Below are 24,529 nucleotides of genomic sequence, written 5' to 3'. Positions count from 1 at the left end.
AAAAAAACACTTAAAGATAAAAAGATAAACCACGAATGATTCAGAGGTACGTTTATTACTTTGTTGCTTGATATAATGGTAGAAAGACACGAAAATGTTCTATTTACACAAAATAAGTGTGTTTATTTGGAATCTGCTATATTGAAAGTAGGGACTTAACTGTACTTGCGAGAAACTTACGCCTAGATTCAATAAATAGTATTTACAATTCTATACAACATAAATAACCTTTACAATAATTATCATACTGCGTTACTTTGTAACTGCGAATACTGAGCTCGTTTGAGCATTCGACAATGTATTTGCTGCTGTATCTTCATCAGCAATACCTTCGATATCTTCACGCTCTTCATCCTCGTCAATGATGCTTATATCGTGCAGAGACGGCCGATGACTACGCCGCCAACCTTGAAGAAAAAAAAACAATCGTTATAATTCGTGAGGTTTGAAACTTGTGGAGCCATACCTTCTGGTGGTTCTGTGATTGGTTTCGTTTTCTTAAGAAGCTTTGTACCTGTCACAGATATAAGTAAAGCACCTAGTGGGGCTGATAAGATGATACTAAGAATGCAAAAATTTTTTACAAGTTCGGCAAAGTGATGCTCTTCATGCGGTCGATGCTGTGTTGTCACCGTTTTCAAAGCAACAGGTCCCAGTGCGGCTTGCACGGTGGCTTTGGACATCCACGACACGGCTACAAAAATCTAAAATTTGATTTTTTTTTTTAAGTTTCAACGGTATAAGCAGATCTAACTAAATACAATTAATCAAATAATTACCTTTTCTTTAACGTTCAACTGGTCTCCAAATGCGATGCCAGCCGTTACTATTATACGAATTATGATACAGGTATAAATGCATCCAATACCAATTGAAACAATATGAGGATCCAGCTCTCGAATCTGAAATGTAACGTTAACAAAACATCAATAGGTACTTCGTTTGAAAAAGTTAAACAATGCAGTAGCAATTATTCAATGTATTAAAAATAGAAGAAATACTAAATGAATCTTTTTCAAAACATAATTGTGCATTTAGAAAATCATTTCTTCTTAACTTTTTCTATCTCAGAAAACGTGTTTGAGTTGTACATTCAACAACATTTTGCAGAACTATCTTGTATTTACTAGAGTGTCCATTTCCCAACGATTTCAGCATTCCCGGGAATTGGGAAATCTGACAAACCTTTTCCCGGGAATTCCCGAGATCCCGGGAAAAATAGAAAATGAAGATTTCAACATGAAGATCTTAACCCTCTACTACATACGAATTCTTATGAGTATGTTTAAGGTTGCCAGAATTTTTTCCACTCCCATCCGGGCCTAGCAATTCCGGGCATTTTTTCAAAAAAACCTGGCAAAATCCGGACAAGGATTTCAATTTTTCAAATCCAAAAACCGGGCAAAAACCGGGCAAAATTTAGGTGTTATTATATATAAAAGCAAGGAAAAAATGCAAAAAAAATTAAATTAATATTTTATTAATGTAATTGAAGACTTCAAAAAACTTTTTGGAACACTTAAATATTTAAAGGTTTATAAAAGTAAATCAGCTTAATTATTTGAAACAACCGTTGAAAATTTCCATATCGTTAATCGATTTTGCTGAAACTTACTGAAAAACTTTAATTTTTTTTTGGTTTTTTTGTGAAAAATGTGAAAAAATCCGGGCAATATCCGGACTTTTTTAACAATATCCGGGCAACCGGGCCGGACCGGACTATCTCGAAATTTTGCATCAAATATCCGGGCAAACCCGGATAAAACCGGGCAATCTGGCAAGCTTAAGTATGGTGTTTTTAAATTTTAATGTAGTACCTAGTATTGCAAAACATTTCAAATTTTTGTAATGTCTAGAAAATTCAATAAGCAACCCAAAGACCCAAAAACAAAGTACTTTAATCGACAAACTGGTCTGATTCTAGCGGCAACAATTTGAGAAAGATTTTTCCCTATCGATAGAAGTTAGTTAGCTAGACTTTAGGTAATTCATCTAATATCGTAAATTTTCTGATATTTATCAATTTGTTTAACAATATGTCATTTTTTTGTTGATGATTTTGCTACTGTCATAAGCATCAGGAACGGAAGTTCTAAATGATGAGTGTTGCAAAATAGAACATCCAGATTCTTACTGTGGCGTTTTATTATTGGAATTGTTTGGTTTTAGAGTCTCTTTGTCGTTTTTCACTTCTACACTAAGTTTTCGATTGGAAAACCCTTTTTTTATCTAATTAAATGTATTAACCATTAAAACTAAGCCATCAAGTTAGAACCACTCATCACACTGACATGACACTTAGAACAAAAATTCGACCATTTTCTGGCTAATTGTTGTAGTCAAATTTTGCAGGTCCACCTACCGTCGGTATTGCGATCCTACAAAATTTGATCGTGTAAATTTGTAGTACTTTAGCACATTTTACTGGCTTCGGGAATTCCCGGGATTTTTTTTAGCATTTCCCGGGATTCGGCAATTCCTGAATTTTTCTAATTGCCGGGAAATCCCGAGTAGGACACTCTAGTATTTACTGGTAAAACAACTGTATACTGTAAACTGGGGGAACTTTGATCACGGGGGTAACTTTGGTCAACATGAAATTTTTGCAGACAATCATCATTAACTAAGTAGAAAGTAAAAATATATCAACCCTGTTATTACGTTTGAAAGCTCAAAATTGAGTTGCAAATAAACTAAATTTGCTTTTAATTAGAACATTTTTGATATTACTTAAAATGTAATTTTAAAATCTTAAAATATCTGGTTTATCGAAGGTTCACAATCAAACATCTTTCTTGATCTAATTTAAGCATTTAGAAGCAAATTAGTTGTTTTATGTAAAAGTTCAACGTTTTTCTTTGTTTAGGTTTAGTTTAAATGTTATTTTCATGGTCATTTGGTCCATCTTTTGGTTATAAATGTTTTTGAAAAACAAAACGTTGAAAAAATCAGTTTAGTGCTTACAAATATTAATGTTATTAGTGTTTATGACAGTGAATAGTGTTTATAACAATAATTCTGAAGATATCTTTAGGTACGTAAAATCCATAATGATCAAAGTTACCCCTAAACTCGAAATCTGGTTTTGTAACAAACATTTAATTATGGTTAGTGATTTAATTGTAACCACCAATGTCGTTTGAATTTACTGCAATCAATGATCATGTTTTATACTCCTTTCTGTAGTGTTCCCTTAGAAGATGTTTCGACGAGTAGTTCAGATCCCAGAGTGGTAACATAGTCGACATAGGGACAAATGGACATCGCAGGCGAAACCTTGTACCTTATTGTAAAAATAAAACAGATCCTTCTCTTGGTTTCTGGCTTCCGACCCAACCAGACGTGTTTAGTCTTTTTTTATTTAAATACGTAAGAAACCCCATATTGCTCTAACCAAAAATAATAAGTGATAAAATAAAGAAAACTTCGGTTACTTCACTTTCCTCAGGAAGTGTTTTAAAACTTTTAGGTATTATGAAGAAGCAACCCCTTCCAAAATATTCAAAAATAAATGAAAAAAGTGATCAAAGTTCCCCCAGCTTGGAAGTTGTAACAATCAGAAATTTCAGTTTCCAGAAACATCTGAACCGAGTTACATAATAAAACAGAAGAGAGTGTCGCCCCAGATCAGAATTAAAATGAAATGTACCAAGGAAATTAAATTTCAAGTATATTAATTCTAAAAATTGGTATACACTCAAATGTATCCAATCAGGAAAATAATAAAATAAATGAAAAACTTTTATTAAAAATCAGCCTTCCAGAAAAGGCTAGATTTTCAGAGAAGTTACAGAAAATGAAAAAGAAAATGGACGACGGTGAAAAATTTCTATCTGCCTGACACTTTGTCCCGAATTACAGACTCCTGAAGCATAGTTGGTAACGCGTTGCCCTAGAAAGCCGGAGTTCGGAGGGTTCCAATCCTGCATTGTGCGGTTAGTATGTTATTTCTCAAATAAAAAGTTTATTTTAAATTTTCTTTTAAAGTAGGAGGTTAGTTAAAAGGGGGTCGTCAATACAAGAAAAATATTGTTTAAGCGATTTTAGCGTTATTATACATTGGATTGGGATGAAAAATTGCACATGAGTGTTTTGAGGTACAAGCAATCGATTCTAGGTAACAAATTTAGGTTCAGGAGTTGGCTAAAGAAGTCGCCCATATTGACTATTCATTGTTTTTGCGATATTGACCCCAATGGATGGAGATGAGATGGAAATTAGCACATGGCAGTTTTAAGGGACTGATAATTTAATTTTATTTAGGAGTCAAATTTTGGAAAAAGGACGGCAGCGGCGAAAGGGGTCGTCCATATCAACTGATTAACGTTTTTACGATATTTGCTTTTTTGTACCATGGATTGAGATGCAAATTTCCACATTAGGCCGATGACATAGTGAGTGCGATGCGATGCGAACCGGCGAATGCGATTCAATGCGGCGAACCACATTTGAAGAAAATGTATGCGAATCGCTTAAACCTACTCAACGCGGCGAAACAGATGTCAATTTGTTCCGCCGCTCGAGTTCGCATTGGCCGCGTTCGCCAATTCGCATCGCATCGCTCTCACTATGTCATCGGCCTTAGAATTTTGAAAGAAGCTCTAATGCCTTCATGTGTCAAATTTTGGGCCAGGGGTCATTAAAAGGGGTCGTCCATATTAGTGGTTCACTGCTTTTGCGATACTGTCTTAATTCAGCCTCGGATTGTAATGGAAATAGGCAACAGAAAAAGGGGTCGTCCATATGAACTGTTTAATGTTTCTGCAATTTCTTTAGGCATGGGGTCAAGACAAAATTCATGTACGGACAATTGATTCCTGGACTAATTTTTTTAATCAGGCGACTGAAAAAGGGGTCGTTCATACCAAGTTTTATACGTTTTACAAGTAACTTCGTTATTATGCATCCGAACAAGATAAAATAAGCTTCAAAATTTTACACATCCGAACCCTAGGAACGTAGCTATTCCCGAAATAAAATGCCCGAATACTAAAAATAATCTAAGCCTTATAATTTTTAGTTAACCGATAATATCATTAAAAATGTATTAAACATATTATGTGTGAACTTGATATCAATAAAATTGCTATTTGAATAATTTTCATCATACGTTTACTATTCTCTGTCGAACTATCGCATGAAATTCCAATGTTATAAGGTTGACATCTTAAACCGTTTGACCCCTTATGCGCGTGTTTCATAAATTCTATCAAAAAAATATTGGTAGGTATCATTTTCCAAATGAAAGTGAACAAATAAAACGAGAAAATTTAATAATGTTTTGCAGTATAAAAGTGACCATAATTGTTAGAGCATCCATCAAATTCCACAAAATCATGGGTCACTTTTTTGCAAGCAAAACCAAGGAATATTCCTTGAAGCAAAACAAAATATTTCTTGGTTGCTAGCTCAACCCCATGTGATTCATCTATAGGTGGGGCAAGACTACCCTTGCACGAGTGTGAGAATCGGTTTTTTCAATGTTTTGATTGCTACGTCACAAACATTCATGAGCGTTTCGACGTTGAAGTCGCCATTCATCGACGACATACAACATTTCATGATATTTAAAAAATCACAATCAAAGCACCCTTATATTTAAGCTTTTTCTTCTTGACGCCCAGTACTGCGTTCTAAATAATAAACAAACTTATTTGCGTCCCAAACATTCCTCCTAATAAGTTTCTATGGCTACATTCGGACGCCTAATATTGGACTTCGTGATGGCGTCGCGTTACGTCACAATCGTTCAGAAACAACTGTATAGATACAACGAACTAATACTCCTAATGTTTTTGGTTGTTCCCACCTATAGATAAACCACATAGAGCTCAACCCAATTGTCTCTTGAATGTATAGGTACTAGCAAAGAATGCCCCCAAATGTTTACTTAAAAACTAAAAACTTGTTGATTTCTATGTTGATATTCGGGTGTTGCCATGGACCATGTGACTAGTAGTTGTGAGCTATTTGACTTATAATTGTTACGGGCTACAATTTTGACCCATAATTGTGGTTTTGAAAAACGTCGATTGTTTCGGTACATTACGTTATTTTTAAACAAAATTGAAAATAAAAACTTATTTAAACTCGAAAAGAAATTATTGAATGACTGAAATTAACGCAACGCAGCATATTTGGTCATTTAACACCCGTATAAACGAACATTTTGTGGTGAAAGGATAACTTATGTGATTAATGATTGTGGGGGGCACTGTATTGCATTCAAAAAATCTCCGAGCAGCATGCACCCCACGAGTGACCAGTTCGACATTCCTACTTTAGAGATATTGTGTTCTTATATACGTTTTACACTTCCTGCTGTGATTACCTTGATAGACGCTCCGGTTATTCCAAAGAGAATAGGCTCGAATATCATCCAAAAAATTTCAAATGCTGTCGAAACAGGATTGTCCTCCAACTCCCATCCATCACCACACCAGAAATATGAGGCAGTAAATGCTGCAAACACTACAGCCAATGGACCTGCTCCTTCAAAATGTATTTTTTCACTTCCGAAAACTGCTAATAATCCACCCCCGAAAAGCATTAAGGTTCTTATAGGAACTACGTAAGCATCTTCTCTTTCAGGTATGTATTTGCAAAGGGCACCCCAAAAAACACCAAATCCAAGACCGCCGAATATACAAACAGGTGCTTGTGCTATTTGAAATGCTAATCCTTTCGCAGTGAACATGATGCTTGTCATGATACCAAATACTGCTACAGATGCGGCGTCATCTATTCCAGCTACAGCTATTATCAGCGTCGGTATACCTTTTGCAACGCCGTAGCCTTTTGTTCTCAGTCTGAACAGACAAGGGACCACTACTGCGGGAGAAACTGCAGCGATAATGGATCCCAATAACAAACTCCATAACCAAGGTAACTCCAGGAAAAAATGTGTCAGTACTCCTATCAGACCAAATTCAACAATCCAAGGTATGAGACCGAGTTTCAGAATCGTGATGTACACTTTTTTAAATGCATGCGGGTCCATTTCTAATCCAGCACGGGTAAGTATAATAGTTAAAGCAATTTTTCGAAGCTCAGCAGTAACTTTCGTAAATTCTCCATCTAGATTGACCCAACCGACATTCTGGAATTGAAAAAAAATATCTTATAGTTTTACACTCAAACCGAAGGTATAAAACGGGTATAGCTCGGAAGGCTGCGTGCAAGTTATGGATGATTTTAAAGTCTAGCGCATATTACATGACCTGATTTTTACCTCTTACCCTTTTAGCTTAAGACATGTTTTACACTTGCAACTTTTAACATTTAAAATGGGATCGCGAATATGGATGGATTTTTTTTGTAGATTACTGAAAGACTGGAACGAAATTTTATGCCAATCAAACAGTCCGATGATAGTACAAATACTCCTCTACTTTGCCTGTTTCATGCATCAATGACATGAAACTTTCTCATGATCCTTAGTTAAAGCCGTGTTAAAAAGTGATTTGAGAAAAACAATTTTGATACTCAACATTCTAAAATAAAGATAAGATTATGATGTGATACAAAAAATATTAATAAAAATTGAAACTCATCAGAAATTATCGATTTTTTCAACGAATTCTTAGCTAAAAAATGGATAATCTTTTCACTTAGACAGGTATATATGTATATAACTGGGGGAGGAAGACTGAATCAAAAAAGAAAAAAATCTTTCAAACGTAAAATTTCTCTCATCAAACTACCGACCAGTGCGAAGGTTCAAAATTTTACTTTCTTATATAATGATTTTTAATAAAACTTGTTTGATGCTGAAAAGCACTTGTTTTGCATAAAACAATGATTTAAATAGGTTTTGTTTTGCTCTGGCAAATTCTTGCATGATCAGGCGTATTGAGTCGCTCAAATTTCGTTAAAGTTTTGAAGCTGATAAATAAAAATGGTTTGATTAATGGTTGTTCTAAAAATAGCTAAATCTAAATTTAGCACCTAACCAACTGAGTTATATGACTCGCTACACGAAACATGATCATCTAAAATCAAAATTTGAACGATTACAAATCTTTTCAACAATTGCTGGCTTTTTGCCGAACAGTAAAAAAACGATACAGAAAACGATACAGCAAATTTCAGTCTTCCTCCCCCAGGTATATAAGACATCCCCATCGGTAGCAAAGTTCTTCCAATGTTTGTGTGGTTGGCTCGAAGGCTTCAACAGCCGGTTCGTCGAAGGAAGGCATCCAACCTTCAGAAACGAAAAATCGCGAAATCCATGAAGTGGTCAAATCGACCGTGTGCAGCTTTCTTAAACTTTTCCGCGAAATGCATACTATCGATCGTCAGGTTCATACCAAGCGTAATAGCGGACGTAAAGATCGGAAACTGCCTTTGAAGGTGTTGAGAACGATCAAGGCAAACTCAGGGCGGTCGGACTATGACATCGCCAAGAAATTCAATACTGACCGGTGCACTGTTAGAACGAATACGATCTTATCGGGCCAGTAAGAGACCAAACCGAACATTGAAGCAGAATGTAGTAGTCAAAGGACGTGCCCGGAAGTTATACAACAAGGTTCTTATGAAGTACGACGGATGCATCCTCATGGATGACGAAACGTACGTAAAGATAAATTTTGGGCAGCTTCCTGGCCAAAAATTTTAAAAAGTCATTGGTCGTGGTGATTTCCCTGGCAAGTTCAAATTAGTTTTTGCCGATAAGTTTGCAAGTAGGTATTTTATCTGGCAAGGTACTTGCAGTTGCGGACAAAAAACCCCAGTTTTTGTGACAAACAAGACCATGGAGTCCAAAATGCACAAAAGGCACTCCTTCCTGAGAAAACGTATTCTTCCGTACAAGAGATCTCACACAGGACCAGTAAAGTTTTGTTTGGCATGCAGCCAATACAGCAAAGAGGTACTTCAGTGGAACTGGTGCTGGTACCATCTCCGGGAATGAACAGAAAGAGGAAAATTCTTCAAAATTTCTAAAAGGAGGTTTGTTTATCAAAATGTTTCAACATGTTTTTAAAACCCTTTTTCAACTCATTTCTTCTGAACCACTTTGCATTGAACATTCTGGGGCGACGCTTCTTTATTGAAACAAAAAGTCCCATCAAATGTCCCAATGTGGAAGCTTCTAAAGAATTCGAATGTGCCGAATCGATTGTCCGGAAGATTCTTGTGTTATTTCGACCGGAAGCTGTAAACAAATGCACATACTTGTGCAACAACACAATTTCCAACAAAAGGGTTAAAAAATAATGATAAAATTTTACGATATGAAATTTTCGAAGAATTAAAATAGCGATAGTTAAACTTTTAAGTTTAAATCCAATTATTCAAATTTTTATGTTTTCAGGTGGATTTACAAACAAAATGATTTATTTTTCATTATTAGATACAAAAAAACATCTTTTTTTTTCTTAACAACTGATTTCCTTTTTAATTTTTTTATCACCCAAAATTGAGCTGAGAACTATTGCTAAAACCGTGTGGATGAAAATAAGATGATGACTCAAATGTTTGCTTTGCTTCCTTATCGTGTAGAATTGGAAAATTGGGATTAGGCCTGCTAAAAAGAATAAAGCCTGCTCTTTACTCCTACACAGATTTCCATAAGAATGACAGCTAATCGGAGTGAAATTAGAGTGAAGGCTATTTCTCTCTCTGTTTAACAAACGAGAAATCGTATACCGGGACTGCGAGCGCGCCCATCGCCCATAAGGAATCAAAACAGGAATCGCGAAATGTCAAAAACAGTGAGGTCAGGCCGTGCGTGAATCGACCTATAGCTTACATTAGTTTTAAGTATTGTAGTTTGACTCAATAAATCAATAAATCCAGATTTTTTATTCTGTAGATATGGCATCCGAGCCAACGATGAGAAAATATTGCTTTAAAATGTTTTTTTTAATAAAAAAAAGTAATTACTAGAGATGTACCGAATATTCGGTCGGTCAAATACCGCCTAAAACCGTTAGGCCGAATATTTATTTTAAAATTTTTTACCACAACATAATTGTCCAATTTTAAATTATTTAATTAAAATATGAATATTATGAATATTATAAAATATTCAAAAGTTATGTTGAAAAAGCTTCAAAATCATCATCAAATTAAGAGTTCAATGAAACATCTTAAGTGTATCCGTATATCTTTGACTTTGTATAGCTTTATACTTTTATTCGTTTGTTCCAGATATTCTTGATTTATCCAGGCTTGCCCGTTAGTCCAATAAATAATTAGAGATACATCAAATCTGTCCGGGATGCCCACATATTGTTCTTAACTTCCAGGGTTTCACCGGGTTTATGCATCATTATTTGCTAAATCATTTGCTAAATTTTTGTTTAAGCCTTAGATACGATTTTAACACTGGTGCTGTGATTCAATGAAAACTTTGGATTTCAACTTATTTTCTTGTACTTTCCTGTTGAGTATTTTTGGTCTAGAATTTGTTCAGATTTGCTTTTTTTAGTACAAAATAAAAAAAAAAATATCGTCCTTAATCGCCCGACCGTTAAGGGGGGAGTAGGGTCTAACGCTTTCAAAAAATCGATTTTTTTATTTTTTTATTTTCTTATTGTAAAACATTTCAAGAATGTTGTGTCAAATTTTCAAGTCAATCGAAGCAAAACTGTAGAAATTATTTGCCTTTATCTCCTCTTATCTAATACTGCATCATTTTTAAAGCAGAAACTTCAAACGCGTTTTTCTCGAAAGCACATTTTTAAAGTCGGTGGACATCGTCATTTGAAAACTACTTCACCGATTCTTTTCAAATTTGGAACATATTTTCTACATATAAAATACCAAACCCCAACGATTTTCTTTTTTTGACGTAGAATTACGTCTTACGGCAACACTATAGGGGGGCAAATTGAAATTCGCGAACGGATCTCGCGTCACGAAAAACGCCTCTTACACGGACATCTTTTCCGAACAACATTTTGGATCGGCTATGTGTTGGTACACCAATACTAATAACGCGCTAATACAAATTGGTGCGCAAAACACTCGAGCGAAAAAAACCCCGATCGTCGACCCAAACTGCACTAGATGCGAAGTTATAAAAGAGCAAGGATTGCCCCGACCTGGTTTCATTTGGTTTTGGTCTTTCTCTCGGTCGGTCGGTTGTTGCGACCAAAAATGTGTGCAATGCTGTTGAGATAAGGCCGCTTGCTAGGATTGTGCTGTTTGAAGTTCTTCATCAGGACGACGAGGGCAACTATGCTCGGCTGAGTAAACCATTTTTACTGAAACCCGGAGCATTCATTATGCTTCACCACCATCATGTTGAACTGGTGCAGCAGTGGCCTGGCATAGGGTTGAACATAAACATAACCTTGAAACATTCGGTTCCTTTGAGAAAATCGAACTTAAAGGAACCGAATAGGCCAAAAGCCCACCAAACCACATCAGCACATCGTCCAGATTCAGCAATTTTCCACATTTGCAGGGTCAACCAACTAAACACTTCAGGCAACTTTACGAAGGCATGAGTCAATTTTGATAAAAAAATTCATTTTATTTTTTTTTGTACGGCCACCTGTAATTTTTTGAATATTAAAAAATTTTAAAACATTTGATTAAAATTATAAACCTTTCGTAACTTTTCAATAACGTTTTCTATAGTGATGAAATTTGAAATAATTTTTTTATTGTGCATGGCAAAGATAATTCCACGGTTCAAATCTTAAATCAGAACTTTGATAAAAAATTGGAAAGTAATCCGCGGTCCCGATTTCTGAACAAAAAAATCACGAACAGGACCGGCTGTCGTAATTCTACGTTAACCTTGCGGTCGTGGCTTATGTACAACCTCTTTAACTTTTTTTTACTTTGGGGAGATTTACAGATAAAAAATGGCGGATTTTTTCGTGAAAAATCGTAGTTTTAACTTCATACAGCCACAAAAATTCCAAAAAAAAATCTCAGCTAAGCAATTTCAAATTGCTTGGCACCTGTTTTGACGTGACGTGTCCCAGATTTTACAAGAACCCATTCTCTTTGTCGATACACGTCCTAGAAGCGACAAGTCATCTGATGTCCTTTCAGTTATTGGTGACATTTTGAAAACTATAGAAACCCCTACTTGTAAAATATCTTGTAAAACACATCTGTTAATATCATCTGGTTGAAAATAATCGTCTCAAAAACATGAGGGGCATCAAGATGAAAGAAATAGAAGGATATTTAAATAAAAGCTATTGTATATTTTTTTAAAAACTCGACAGAATATTCGATCGATATTCGTTTGGCCGAACAGTTGAAAAGGTTAATATTCGGTATTCGGCAGTTCGCCGAATACCACTATTCGGTACATTTCTAGTAATTACCTTTCATATCCTGAAAATAAATGGATTGAAATAGTATTTCATATTATAAGTTCATATATAAAATTGGTTAATGCGTAAATCAACTCTGAAAATTGAATAAAATTATGTAAATGACGGTATTAATAAAATCGATGTCGTTTATACGTTTGCTTAAAAAAACATCAACTTTTTTTAAACAAATCATTTTTCAACAAAAACTCAATGTAACAAATAACTCGCCTCACCCTTTCTGATCCCTCTATCGGAAGACAGTAGAGTTCAAATGTCAATAGAATCATTTATCATACTCAAGTACTTTCCCTTGTTTCCCTTGGCCCCATTTATAAAGCTCTCGAGGTATGCGAAAAAAATGTTGGTCCTTATCAATCCTATCTTGTGAGCGGAGCCATCGACATATTTCTTGTATCCAAACATTCTCCCATTTTTTTCCTATCCCATGAGTGGAATCAAATTGCCATAGAAATATTTCTTATGTCTCAATACTTTTCCTTCCCATTTTTTTTATTTGCTCAATTAGTTCTAGAGTTATGCAAACAATTGTATAGGAGCTCCCCTCTTTCTATCGCCCCCACTGCCAAATTTGGTTAAATTTTCATGATTAGTTTCGATATCCATTGGAAAGAAGGACTGGTCTAAAAATAATATTCTTCCTACTCAAAAATATCCCCATGCTGAATTATAGGCTCTCCGTTTCTGTGTGTTCGTGTTCGTTTTAAAAAAAAATTATTGAATAAATTTTGAATCAAAGCAATCGAAAGATTCCTTTTAATTCAACCACGGTATATTTACCGTAGTACAATTTTAACAATTACATGGTACAATTATACACAGCAAAAATGCTTTCCTGTAAAATTACGCAAATGTCCTGTAACAAAAAGGAGCAGGACATTTACCGTAGTTTTACAGGTCGTAAACCAAATTACGTGACATTTTATTTTAAGTGTACAACTTTTTTACAGGACATTTGCTGTAATAATAAATGAATCTTCGTTAACTTTTAAGGAAAACAATTTAAAATTACAGGTTTTTTTAAAATACAGGTTGATTTATTTTAAAGGTTGCAGTTTCAGTGACACGAAACAGTTAAAAATTCTTCCTGTGTACAATTATTCAACTGAATATATCAAAACTTAAAGATTGTATTATCTTTTATGAAAATTTTGCAGCCCCCCTCCCTTAAGTCGCAGGAGTATGTAACCTATATTATAGAAACCATCTCCGGGCTCAAAAACTCTCAGAACAAATTTCACGATGATCGGTTCTGTAGTTTCCGAGTCTATTCAGACAGACAGTTTAGCGATATATTAAAAAATTGACTGTCGGATTGATATAAAAAATTAGCACACAGAGGTATTCAGAGATAGCCATATAACCTGTTTTTGCGATATTGTGAATTGCATTGGGCGTTAAATGTCAAATCAAAACAAAGATTTCAAGTGGCTTTGTATCAACATCGGTTGTAAATTTAAAAAGTTTTGGTTTACTTACTATAACAGTAATATTTGCATTTTTGAATAATTTAACGAACCACAGTGGATATATCGTGAGACGGAAAACTATGTAAATTGAAATAAATAAAAATAAACACCGAAATCCATTTTGTAAAAATTGATATAAGAACATTTCGGGTTCAATGATCCAGGTGGATGTGAGTAGTCAATCAAGCTAATAAAAATAAACACAGACATGTATCGTGAGTTAAAAAAATCTGGTACATCCATCCGGAAAATAAATTTTGAATTAAATTTTAAGTACGTTTCAATACAGCCATCGGATGCAGAATCTCCAATGATGACGATCTGCGGTTGCTCTCTATCGATTCACGAATTGAGTTTATTAAAGGCATGAATGTTTTTGCTTCCTCTGAATTTCCTCTTTGAACTAATAAAAGTGCAGGTTATAAAAAAGTAAGCATGATTTCTTGTAAACATACCAAAATCAATGCATTTGGAAGCTGGTTGGTTTTCGTAACCAACGACAATTCCGCCCTTTTTGAAAAGCGTTTCAATGTTGATTGATTTTACTAATGATACCTATCTAAATGTAATGTGATGCAATCTTCCGGCGTATGAAATGATAATTAGCACCACAAAGATTGTTTCAAAAATTTGCAACTCAAGTCACAAACTACATGAAACATTTTGTTGTTGCTGTCTATGCGTTTAAAGACTACGATTACCTGAAATAAGAGACCAACTAATAACATTCCTATCAGTCTCGGTAACGTTGTAAGTGAAATAAGAAATCCTCCGAAATTGGCTGCAACTGTTAATACTACAAGCTGAAATAACTGTCCTCCGGGGGCCGCAGAATCTCCAATGATGACATATGCCGTAATCCACAGCAAAACACCTTTAATTTAAAAAAAAACGAAAATTATTAGTTTAATAAAAAGATATAATTATGCTTTGCTCTATTTGGATATGGCCAAAGAAGTTCATAAAAACAGTAGATGGTGTTACATTTATGTAGTTATTTAAAAAAAAAAACCCGTTGCTGCCGGAGTAAGAAAGTGAGGAAAGAAAGAAAGGGATGGAGTTCATGGATGGATTTTTGGAGGTATGATGGGGATTGGATTTGTTTTTTTTCTTACGTTTGATGGGGATTGGATGAATTTGAAAAGGGTATTTTAATTTTCTCACACCAGGTTGCACACGGTTACGAAGACTATTTCCTGTCCTCTCCTCCCAAGAGCCCACAGCCCACCCACAGCCCAGCTTAGACATGATTTACCGCGCTTATTATGCTTGCCACGCGTTGCTTTTGGTGATTTGTCGTTTCTTGGTAGGTCCGTGTAGTTTAATTTTAAAGCCTTCTCAAGTCTACTGCTACCCGGAACGGAACGAATTCGCAACCGGAACGATTACTGGCAAAATATTAGTTGTCATTTTAAATCTGTCCGGATTTTATTGGAATTCTGTTAGATTCTCCTGACCATTTGGTTATTTTGACAGCTCAATCGCAAAAACTTAGCGTCGTCAGGAAGATTGTGTCACCAGAGCACTGAATTTGTCCGAATTCGTTTGGATTTCTGGTCTGATTTCTAACCGATTCACGGGTTGAACGGCTGAAATTCAACCGATATGGTCCAATTCTCCGATCCGGGTAATTTGAGTCATTTTAATCAACCATATTTGTTATTTACTGACATCTAAATAACATGTTCTTACCAAGCCTTGAATCCGAGCTCACCGCTTGAAAATCGAACACCATACTTGCTGCTCTATATGAACATCATGAGTAGGCAACGTTTCTACTTGATGTGATGATTTTCTTTAAACCGACTTTCCGGTTCTTAATTTCTACTCTATTCCCACTTTCAAGTTGTTAAAAAGTTCTTCCGGAAGTAAATGTGTACTTCACATTGTCGTTGCCCAAGTAACGATGTGTTTATTCATGCAAACACGTGTTGAAGTTCAAAACAAGTAGAATTAACCTTTAAATCTACTTCAAAGTTCCTATATTGCGAAGTTGCTTATGAACGCCCTTTGGAACTAATTAAAAACAACAGCTCAATAGTTCGTAAAAAATCTTTGTTGGAGTACAACAAAGATTTTTCCTACTTACAAAGCCTATTTAGCTCTATATTCCAATATAGGGCTGATTAAAAGCCACTTTTGGCGTGTATTTCGGCTCTTATGCGGCCTATTAAGAAATGCCAAAATATTTTGCCAGTGGGTACAAACCACTGAATAAAAAAAAATTAAATTTGTTTATGTTTTCTGTCTGCTTTCCCCCCGGAGCTTTCTATCTCCTATCTCTCTCTCGCCTTTTTCCAGCTGAATTTTTTTTCCGAACGGAGTAATCGTGCCCGAACTGGAATCGAATTTCTGATATCTCGTTTTTCAGCGCCTTTGCTCAATGAACCATCTCATCTGCGCATCAAAGTAGGAAAATATAACATACTTAACCTTCCAAAGCCGTTCGCTAAATATCCGTTTCGGGGAAATATGAGTTGTAATTTGATTTCGTTCTCCTGGCTGTAAATGTTAACCGATTTTGAAGATATATTCATTGTGTAGGTAGTTTATTCTTATTACTCAACATTTAAAAATAAAGTCGATATGTATTACCAGGTTATCAGAAACTGGTTCAGAAAGTAAAAAGTTCGAAAAATCAATTTTATTTTTAAAATACTCATAACTTCTGACAGCTTTTCTGTATTTAATTATTTTATTTATGTTTGAAATTGTCAAGACTCCATCTATCTGACAATGTATAGATATGTTGGGGTCCAATGAAAGTTTTTACCGCTATGACAGATCTTCCGGTAGAAAAAAGTCTTGCTTTAAAAAAACGTCATCCAGTTTTGACTTTGCTTAGCTGTATTTCATTTCTCAATGAACCGATTTTAAAAACTCAAATTTAAATTTTTTGGGGTTAATTCGATCATTATTTTCATAGAACATACTTGGTCTGTCAAAACTACCAGTTCATCAGTATATTGGAATGATGATAAAGATGTTTGAAATGTGCGCTTCGGGTCATATTGACCCGAACGGCTTTGGAGGGTTAAAGAGGAATTTCTCCTCGGTGGCCTTGAATGATATCAACTGTTATCATTTATACATACTTCAATCACGATGAAAAGAAGATTACTAATTCAAGTTTGGCGGAGAAAAAAAGAAAAGCAGATTTTTAGAATTTTTGATTTATTTATTAACTTTTTAAGACTCAAAATTTTTCTCTAACATAATATGTTTAGAACTAAAACTTTTACAAAACATTAACTTTGAACACTCGAAAATTAGGGCCATTAGATCTGCATCTTCTAGAAACAGGGTCTTAGGCACAGTGCGGAGTTTCCCCGGGCGTACATGCATCACCCAGAAAAGTTTATCCAGGTTCTTCTTCTATTCCACTTCACGATCTTCAGTTATCTCCAACAGCTCCGAGATGTCCACCGTTGCCTTTTCGTAGTCGAAAATTGAGCGGGTCATTTAAAGCTTCTCCTAGAACAGCCTGATGCTCGTCCTTTTCTAACACTGAAGACATTTTTGACCGCTAACAAAATTCACCTCAATAGAAAGCTAGGTTGATTGAAGATTGTTATGATTTTAGATTACTGTTTTTACTTCTTTTTTTTGGTAAATGACACCTTCAAAGCCGTTCAAAGACACTAACGGTTACTAACAAAGCTCATATAGGGCTTATTTGAAGTTTGAATGTCACAGGGCCAATAAGCATTTCTAGACGTTATATACGGCTAATAGGCACTGAAATGCTGATATACTGCCCATATGTGGCCTATAACAGTGCTTAATGATTTGTTGGGTTGTTAAAATTGATTCTAAATCTGCAGTATGACAGCAACAGATGCGTTCGGCAACCAAAATGTTACCCTATTTCGAGTCTGTTATGGGGTGAAGTGTTTAATTTCGGGAACCACACTGACGTTCTGGTACCAAAATTTTGGTACGGTGCGTTTGTATGCGATTTGACAGCTGGTTCAGTCCTCTGTCTTGAACGACCTAAGGTAGTGAAGACAGTTGAGAAACTGAAGAAAGGTTCACATGCAAAAAACGGTTGATTCACAGGTTGTGCAGAATTTTATGGCCAGGATTAAGGCCAAAGTGCTGGCATTCGTATGGACTGTAAATAAAATACGAGAAAATTTTAAAATGAAGTTTAATAGTTATTTTTCAATCCCTGAAAATTTGGTGGCAATCGAATGAAAACTCGAATTTTGCGAATCAATTTTGTGTGTTGCAATTTCATCGTGGACACCCTTTATTTAACAAATCCGTTTGCATTTGAAGCGTGAATCTTAATTTTACCACCGTCAGCGTATGCAAAGTCTATCCGAAATATTAACCAAACAGTAGCGCTACAAAGTGCTCCATACAAGAGTTTAGAGAATTTGGGAAGCTTTTAGGAACAGGCATATAATTAAAAGGGAATTCGCTCCTAATGTTATTTTTTAATAATTATTGGGTAAAATTTTGTCATGAAAAGGTACTTGCAAGACACGCCGACAGAAATACATTCGATTTTTTTCTAAATTTTTTCGAAAAATGAGCAATCAGGTCTCACATAAGAGCAGACATTCCAGAAGTGCATTTTTCATAAATGAAATACGACTCTTGAATAAATCTATAAAAAATTTAAGTCATTTTAAATCTTCTTCCAGTACAATAAACAACTCAAACACTCCATTGATTCCAGAGAAAACGATCAAATTTGTTACTTTGGTTTACAGAAAACAGGATAAAATTCCAGTTTTTTCAACCAGGTTTTTTTCCTTTTTAGAATGCTTTCCTAAACAGAACTTATGTAAATTTATCTTACATGTATCTCCAACAATTTTTTTTTGAATGAATGTTTTTTGAAAATATCACTTTTTCATTCAAAAACTTTTAAAATACTTAGGTGTGTTTTCAATCGCAAAAAAAACAGTTTTTGAAACTCAATTTATCGCTTAGTAGCTACCAATATTTTTTCAAAAAGTATTTAAAACACTAGAAAGTATTTACAACACTAGAAGAAGACCTAAAAGTTGATTCTACTTACTTTTTAATGCCGTTTTCGTTTTTCTCCACTAGCGCGGGGCAAAACTTTTTCTGAATAAACGAACAGAATCGTTACCCGGGACGATGCAAATATATGGTTGCTATACTCACCCTTATGTTTACCCCCAACACTGACAACTTTTACGGGATGCAACCGCCTGCTTGAGGTTCAAATCTCGGGCAAAACTAGTGGACTTCTGAATTAATAAACGAACATAATAACAGCAGTTAGGACAAAACTCGTGGGTATCTAGGTTGCCACTGCCAATAAACGAAAACACTATAAGAGGTATCTGAAGTAAAAAGCAGTAGTAAAATGAGTTTTAAATTCATCGAAAATTTACATCCTTTTGTTTACTTTTTTTCCTAACTACAAAACGTAAAACAAATACCTGGCATCGCGCATTGACGGTCCCAGTTTTGTTAAAGCCTCTTTTATAACGTTTTCCTTTTTAAATTTGCCAAAAAGACAAAAGTCTTCTCGATACATTGCCGAAAGGTCACTTGCATTCCAACGTTGCTGTCTGAAGAAGTAAAAAATCTCTTCATTGGAGGGATTTTTAGTTGATGGTCCAAAACGAAGTTTCACGGTACATTCCCGGACTACTTTTGTTTCCATTTTTGTTAAACACGTGTTCCTACGTAAGCAAATAGTGCTTTCTAATGAGTTCAAATTATCGAACACGCACATTAATGTTTGCAAGCTGCACAATTTAGATGAAGGCAAAACATTATGAGATGTATTTGAATTAAGTAAGGAAGTTGGGTAGAGGAAAGGTAGTTTAAAGGTAGTTAAACTGGGAATGAATGAATGCAAAGTAAAATTTCATAAGAACATGACGCGGTAAAAAATTCCTAACTCTCCAAAGAATGCCACTCAGGGACGATGTTTTTTTGATGATGTTGTCTACTGTACGCTGACTCCAGGAAAGGGGTTCCAAGGAGCTTTCTGTTTGGTCGATAAAAATGAATTGTTTACGACCTGTAAGGTAGCTTTTAATGATGGTATTAGCAACACCTCTTATACCATACCGTTCGAGTTTTTTGAGTAGGATTTCGTGATCTAAAGTATCAAAGGCTTTTTTCAAGTCTAGAAACCATCCTCCAACGATCTTTTTCTTGTCTATATTTTCTATGACAGAATCAATCAGTTCACACATAGCTATCAGTGTACTGCAGCCGGCTTTGAAGCCGTTTTGCAGGTTGTATAAAATATTATTTTCAATAATGAACTGGTTTAGTCTGCTTATTAAAAGTTTTTCAAACACTTTGCTAAGTACGCTAAGCGTTGAAATTGAACGGTAATTGTTGATACATGTGGCATCACCTAATTTAAAGATTTGCTATTGAATTTCAAGTTTTCATACAAAATTTTCAGTTCTCATTGTACTGAAACGAATGAAATCGTTAAAAATTTACAACCAATATATTATAAAGGAAGTGAAGAATTGTTTTTTTATGTACACACTAAGATTTTCGTTTGATTTCCATAAGAAAAAATTGCTGGAAACGTTCAGTAATAGAAATTTATGCAGGGAATCAGCTAACATTACTCGTTTTGCTGACTTTTCGAGCTCATGTTCTTTTTTGCTGGAAATTATCCAGAAATTGATCCGTTTTGCTGGAAAACTAGAAAATCCACTAGTCAAATTTGGGACTTGTATATTTTTGAAGGTAGAATTAAATTGGGAGAAAAATGGAATGCCTCAAGTTCGGCAAAACATTCGGTGAGTAAATGCTTCAGCTTTTAATTTTCAATAAAGCTAACGACATTGTCTTATTTTACAGAGTGATTAATCTGTTCGAGAATGGAGAATGATCAGACGCAGCTGCAGGTGGATCACTGCCACTCAAAAAAAGCTTTCAAGTACTGTTTTGTTTTATGTTTCTACTTTTTGGGAATTTAATAGTTGGCTTGAAGAAAAACAATCTAATTGTTACGTACTTCTAATTTGTTCAACATGAAGTAGTAGCTACCAACACAGGCAACCAAAAGTTCGGATAGTATTCCTCTTTCAGGTTTGATCAGTTCAATCATGTTTTGTAAGTAAGTAGCTAAACAAACTTGAAAGTTGACAAAAAGTTCGCATAAAATGCTAAAAAACTTCTAACCTGCTTCAAAAATCACTTTTATAAGCAACACAAAACATCGAAAAAAAAAATACTTTTTCGCTTTTTCATATGCCTTCTTAAATCCGCTAATTTGATCCAATTAATCAGCCATATTTGTTACTAACTCACATTTAAATAACATGTTCTTACCAAGCCCCGAACTCGAGCTCACCGCTTGGAATATGAGCTTCTTACTTGCTGCTCTCAATGAACATCATGAGTAGGCAACGATTTTTCTTGATGTGATGATTTTCTCTAAAATGGCTTTCCGGTTCTTAATTTCTACTTTATTCCCACTTTCAAGTACATTTTGCGCATTCCATTAAAATTTTTTTATTGAAGTAGAGCGGTTTTGAGATATATTGGAAAAGAAAGTGAATTTTTATTCGATCAGGTTTTTATCTGACATCGTTTTTTTTTTCAAAAATGTTCACATGTTTGAAGTTGAACAACCGCTAAACAAATAGTTGTGATTAAAAATGGTTTCCAATACTCACCTATTAAAATAATAGATATAATTCTCGCTATTTGTCGATACGGCGGACAGAGAGGATATGGACAAATCCTTTGCCATCCTGGAGGCTCCCATGATGGAGTGGTGTATTCTTCTCTACATCGCATGCAGAGAGCATATATCCATGATTGTTCTAAATGTGCATTTTGCTGAGCGTTTTCGTATTCTTGATTAATTTTAGCAAACGCGTCAGAGAATGATGGTTTTTTACTCCTAACTTCGCCATTTCGTTGATCTAGAAGTAGATAACAAGCAAAGAGCATACATGAGAAAAGGTAAAAAATATGAATTTTGATGAAAAATAGTTTTAAAAAAAATTATTGTTTATATACCACACTCGACTATGTCGCACGGAGTTGAACGTATTTACTAATTCTTAATCTAAATGAATTTTCACTTAACTTCAAATTAAAAAAATATAAAACGTCATTGAAATGCCAACATCAATTTTCTAAAGGGATATTAAAGCCACATTGCGTATGATGTATTGGAAGTCTTGAACAGTTAGTGGTATAATGATCTAGAGATGGTAAACACATTCGCGGCAAGCGAAGTAAGGAGAAATCTTGTCCGCTATGAGTTAAAATCACAGAATAGTATCACCACTACAGTGGTATCACTATGTGTTTCGCTTGTTAAAATATGAATGAAAAATTGAAAATCATTAAAAAAAAAATTCAATAATTCGTTTTTTTTGTCAATTTTTTTCCTATCAAAATGTGATATACAGTACCGTTCATAATTGTATAGAAATTGGAAGCTCGCGCACTGTCACTTCGACTTTGAACTTCCATAACTTTTTACTCTGATGATATTTTTTGATCTTATATCCAAAATTATATAGAAATCGCATTTCAAGGTTCATGCCTGAAATATTGCACTTCGCGTAACTTTTGATCTCATCGATAGAACTTTTCGAAAACTTCAGACATGCTAGCTTTATATTTCAACAATCACTGTGTAAAATTTCAATAAAAAATGTAGCGTAGTTTCAGAGATATTGCAATTTGAATGAGAAAAGCCCAAAAAGTCCGATTACTGTTTCTCAGGCTACACAAACTCCAGAAAGCTCAAATTTTGTGATATAATAATATGATAGTTGATCTATCTATTTTATCAAAAAATATCATCAGAGTAAAAAGTTATGGAAGTTCAAAGTCGAAGTGACAGTGCGCGTGCTTCCAATTTTTATACAATTATGAACGGTACTGTAATTTAGTAATCGTAGGATGGTCAAATATCTCAAATTATAACAAAAAGTCCATGCAAGCATAACTAAAATATATCACCTCTTGGTAGCATTATATCAAGAATATATCTCAATCAGATTTAGACCACCCAAAATGCAAAAATATGAGTGCTGTGTACAAGCTTGTATGCAATTTCGTTTTACACGCATTACTTGTATACCTTCTGACTTGTAATCAAACTTTCATGCATTGTTTCCAACATGAACAATTTGTGTAACAATTTTGATATGTTCTCCTGAACGGGAATACACCATGGTTCAGTGGTAGCGTGCGCGCCTTTCAACCTGCAGGTCGAGGTTCGAATCTCCTGGCTGGTACCCAAACTATTCAAGAATTGTTCAAGTTGGAAACAATGCATACAAGTTTGAGTACAAGTCAGGTATAGTCCAACATTGTATACAAGTAATTCATATAAAACCAAAATTGCAAACAAGCTTGCATGCAAGACCTATATTTTTGCATTTTTGTTGTCTAAATCCTATCTGGTTGAGATATTATCTTAATATAATGCTATCAAGAGGTGATATCATTTAGTTATGCTTGCATACACTTTTTGTTATAATTTGAGATATTTTAACATCCTACGAGTACTAAATTATATCTCATTCTGAAAGCAAAAAATTGACAATCAAAATATCTCATCTTAATATAATTTTGTTATTCTCTTCTGATCGGGTTCTAATAAAATTCTTACCGCTCATTTCCACCATCTTTCATATCTGAAATTTGAAGATTTCTTACTAAAAAGGACATCACTTTTCACCAATAAGGGACGATAAAATAAGTAATAAAATAATTATTTTTATTGTAAATTGCCATCCAAATGAAAAGATAAAAAGCTTACGCTGAATATAAAAGATTTAGTCAAAACATCAAATTGAGCTAAAAATTTCGCCTTTTTGCGTAGGTAAAAATCAACATAACTGAATTTTACTGTTACTGAAAAATCTCACTCTGAAAACAATAACATCATTGGTTAAGAGGTGAAAATAAAAACGTATATTTAAATTACCTGACAACAGAGGTTTCAAAAACACAGTTTTCATAAATTATTGATAACTTTTGTTTTACAACCATGTTCACTTTTATATGCTGCTTGAATGCTTCATTGAAAAACAATCGTACCATAATACCTATAAATAAAATACCGGTTTTTTCCACGGAAAATAAAAAAGGTAAAATTTACCGAGAAGTGCGGTGGTTTTTTTCCACCCATCTTTCTCGGTAATTTTTTTTTCATTCACCTAGAAAAAAGGTAAATTTGACCTTTTTCGAACACATTTCGCATTTAGCAAAATAGTAAATAATACCGTTTTCCCATTAACTGATTTAAAAGGTAAATGCTAGTTGGCTTGATTGATATCTTACAAAAATAAAAACAAAATTTATTCAACAATTGACATTCATTGGAAATAAATAGGGTAGGGACCTATACCTCATATTTATTCTTGGAAAGTATCACCTTGTTTAAAAAAAAAATATGATTGAAGCAAGTCCGTGGTAATTCGGCTTCGCGTTCTTTCGAGCCACCGTGGCCGCTGAATCCCCCAGCATTGCGTTAACACATTCGTGCCCTTCTCCGTTCGACTAATGTGTGTGTGTGTGTGTGTGTGTGTGTGTGTGTGTGTGTGTGTGTGTGTGTGTGTGTGTGTGTGTGTGTGTGTGTGTGTGTGTGTGTGTGTGTGTGTGTGTGTGTGTGTGTGTGTGTGTGTGTGTGTGTGTGTGTGTGTGTGTGTGTGTGTGTGTGTGTGTGTGTGTGTGTGTGTGTGTGTGTGTGTGTGTGTGTGTGTGTGTGTGTGTGTGTGTGTGTGTGTGTGTGTGTGTGTGTGTGTGTGTGTGTGTGTGTGT

The 24,529-nt window shown here is 34.7% G+C and overlaps 1 protein-coding gene across 3 annotated transcripts in view; it reads right to left on the bottom strand.

Annotated features, from left to right (window-relative positions):
• Positions 1-36: 36 nt before the first annotated feature.
• The window catches only part of LOC129741465 (sodium/hydrogen exchanger 9B2), a 94,819-nt gene continuing 70,326 nt past the window's right edge, over positions 37-24,529 (bottom strand). For all 3 annotated transcript variants that reach the window (XM_055733202.1, XM_055733203.1, XM_055733201.1), the window contains exons 4-9: positions 21,415-21,666; positions 14,476-14,648; positions 6,332-7,099; positions 780-902; positions 467-704; positions 37-407 (exon numbers count right to left, since the gene is read on the bottom strand). In XM_055733202.1, coding sequence (XP_055589177.1) covers positions 253-407; positions 467-704; positions 780-902; positions 6,332-7,099; positions 14,476-14,648; positions 21,415-21,666 — 1,709 coding nt within the window. In that variant the 3' untranslated portion in view covers positions 37-252. The remainder of the gene's footprint in view (positions 408-466; positions 705-779; positions 903-6,331; positions 7,100-14,475; positions 14,649-21,414; positions 21,667-24,529) is intronic.

This window comes from Uranotaenia lowii, chromosome 2, assembly GCF_029784155.1.
Source record: "Uranotaenia lowii strain MFRU-FL chromosome 2, ASM2978415v1, whole genome shotgun sequence".
Classification (NCBI taxonomy): Eukaryota; Metazoa; Arthropoda; class Insecta; order Diptera; family Culicidae; genus Uranotaenia; species Uranotaenia lowii.
The sequence above is the reverse complement of the archived record's forward strand: the minus strand, read 5'-3'. Positions and strand labels throughout refer to the sequence as shown.